The 2,744-nt window shown below is 34.8% G+C and overlaps 1 protein-coding gene across 1 annotated transcript; it reads right to left on the reverse strand.

Annotated features, from left to right (window-relative positions):
• Positions 1 to 497: 497 nt before the first annotated feature.
• On the reverse strand, positions 498 to 2,530 carry LOC113873371 (geraniol 8-hydroxylase-like). Its single transcript, XM_027511467.1, has 2 exons — positions 1,649 to 2,530; positions 498 to 1,103 (listed from the first exon to the last, which is right to left on the reverse strand). The coding sequence occupies exons 1-2, from the start codon at positions 2,528 to 2,530 to the stop codon at positions 498 to 500; spliced, it is 1,488 nt and encodes a 495-aa protein (XP_027367268.1).
• Positions 2,531 to 2,744: the final 214 nt, after the last annotated feature.

The following is a 2,744-nucleotide window of genomic DNA, read 5'->3' on the forward strand; positions in this document are numbered from 1 at the left end:
TAATTTTCAATAATATATTAAAATTAATTAAAAAAACTTGTGCAATACATAGATATTAGATCAGTTTGTTCAATATTTTTATCGATCAACAACTGTCGGGAGTTAGGACATAACAATCCATAATCAAACCAAATTAAATCAATTTAAAATTGATATATAAACATCTTAAGAAGAATTAAAGTTTGCTTGCTTTCATCTACGTGAATACATTTATTCTCAACCCCACTTAATTATTTAAAGTAATAACAATGATAAAAAAAAATAAAAAAAAACATACACACACACTATAACTATTCACACGAAAGTGGGCACCAAATTAACAATTGACATAATATATATATAGTCTACCATTACTTGAGATTGTTCTTGTAGCTACACCGTCCAACACAAAAAGAGGAAAGAAAGACATGGGTTAGGTGGCTTTTGTCTTTTTTTCTCTTACTTTAGACTCTTTTTGCTGAATGGTGCAACCTTTTTCAGTGTAATTAATTAGGTGTTTATATGTCAACTGGAACAACTCGAAGTGGTTGAGCCTTTTGTAAGGTAATTCCAAATTTTTCGCCCATGTCAACATCTTGTGGTTTAATGCCATCTTCAAGTTTCCAATCAAAGGAATTGATTAGTGAACCCAATATCAAAAGCAACATTCTAATAGCCAACATCATGCCAGGGCATATGCGCCTTCCAGCACCAAATGGTGCAAGCTCAAAGTTTCGACCTTTGATATCAATATCTGAGCCCAAAAACCTCTCTGGAGAGAACAAAGTTGGATTCACCCATAAGGTTGGATCCCTACCAATAGTCCACACATTAACTAGCACTTGTGCATCCTTTGGGATGGTGAAGCCACATATGTCTACATCTCTTTCTGCCTTTCGAGGAAGTAAGAAAGGAACTGGAGGGTGCAAGCGCAAGGTCTCTTTTATGATTGCTTGCAAGTAAGGGAGTTTAGCAATATCTGATTCTTCTACAGGCTTACCTTTGCCTATTTCTTCTTCCAACTCTTTTTTTGCCTTTGACATGATCTCTGGGTTGAGTACTAACTCAGTCATTGCCCATTCAAGAGTTGAAGTTGTTGTATCTGTTCCCGCAACAAACAGATCCTATAATTCATAATTTCACGGTGAGTGAGTTACATAGGAGTGGTAATTACAAAAAAGACAAAAACATTAATTATGACTTTAGTTCTTCAAACACTTTGATTGCTAGATGATTTCTTCAAAATTTAAATTGTCCTCGTGTTACTTTGTAAAAAAAATTTCATTAATTTAGTTCTTCAGAAATATTTTGACATCAATAGTTTCTGAAAAAATGTATCACTACTTACATGTTTGTGATACAGTGACACTTCAAACTTTGAAGGTATTAATCTAATAGAAAAAATTAACATTGTAAATCTTTAAGAAAGATTGATTTAGTGTGCAATAATTTTAACATGTATTTAAAAAATTAAAAAAAATTATTCTCATAAAAATTCTTTTTAACTTATTACATTAAAATAAGTTTTTTATAAAATTTATTCCATCAAATTTCATTATCAAATTTATAGTTCAAGCACTCATGTAAAAAAAATTTAATTGAATATTAAATTAAGCTTTAAATCCACGCTAATCCTTAGAAAGAAAAAGAAAGAAATTAATATACATACATGTGCCAAATGTTCAATCATTGTTTTGTCAATCATCTTGTTGTCCTTAGAAATGTTGAGCAAGGCTTCCAACATGTCATTGTGCGTGTCAGAACCTGTGCTTTCCCTCAACTTCAACCGTTGCCTAATCAAGCAGTCGAAGATGTCCAACACCTTGGCAACATTCTTAGCTTGTTGTCTTTTCACACCCTGCGGATCAACCATCTTCAGCACAGGGAAAAAATCTGCTATGTTTGGTGATCCAACAAGTTTTGTGATATTGGTCACCAAGTCCTTGAACTCTCCCACTTTCCCTTTAGACAAAACCAAGTCCTCAGAGAAAATGGTGTTTGATAACAAATTTATGGTGGTCTTGAATGCTTCTCTTCCAATATCCACTGCTTCACCAACTTGGCTACTTTTGTACACATCATTGAGGAGTTGTTGCACTTTTTTGCGTCTAACTTCTTGGCTTTCATCAAGGGTCTTGTGTGCAAATAGTTGGCCATTGCATATTTTTCTCAACTCTCGCCACAATGGTGAAACGGGTAAGAAGGCAAGGCTATAGTGTTCATGGTTGAGAACTGACACTGATTGAGGAATGGGACGGTTTGACAAGGATTGGTCATGTGTTAGGAGCACTTCTTTGGCCATCTCAGCAGAAGAAATTACTATAGTGGTTACTCTACCTAGCTTGAGGCTCATCATAGAACCATGAATCTTTGCAAGCTTGGCCAAAGATTGGTGTGGCTTTTGCCCAAGTTCAAGGAGGTTTCCTATGATGGGAAGGCGTGAAGGGCCTGGTGGAAGTTTGTGGTTTGGTTTTGTGGTTGTTCTTGCAAGGAATGAACCAATGGTGACACATGCCAACAGAAGGAACAATGTACAAATTGTGAAGTCCATCTTTGATATTGTAGTGAATTGGTACAAATTAATGAGAAGGGAAATTGAGGTCGTCTTGTTGCATGGGATTACTTGGGTACTCTTCTTATATACATGTCTTCACCAACAAGATAAAATAAAATAATGCATATTGTTATCAAAAGTCCAAGTCAAGTAAATGGCAGATTCAAAGAACTTCGTTCCATGTAGAGGAAAAAATTGTAAACGAGATTAA

This window comes from Abrus precatorius, unplaced genomic scaffold, assembly GCF_003935025.1.
Source record: "Abrus precatorius isolate BTA unplaced genomic scaffold, Abrus_2018 Scaffold7, whole genome shotgun sequence".
NCBI classification, from domain to species: Eukaryota; Viridiplantae; Streptophyta; class Magnoliopsida; order Fabales; family Fabaceae; genus Abrus; species Abrus precatorius.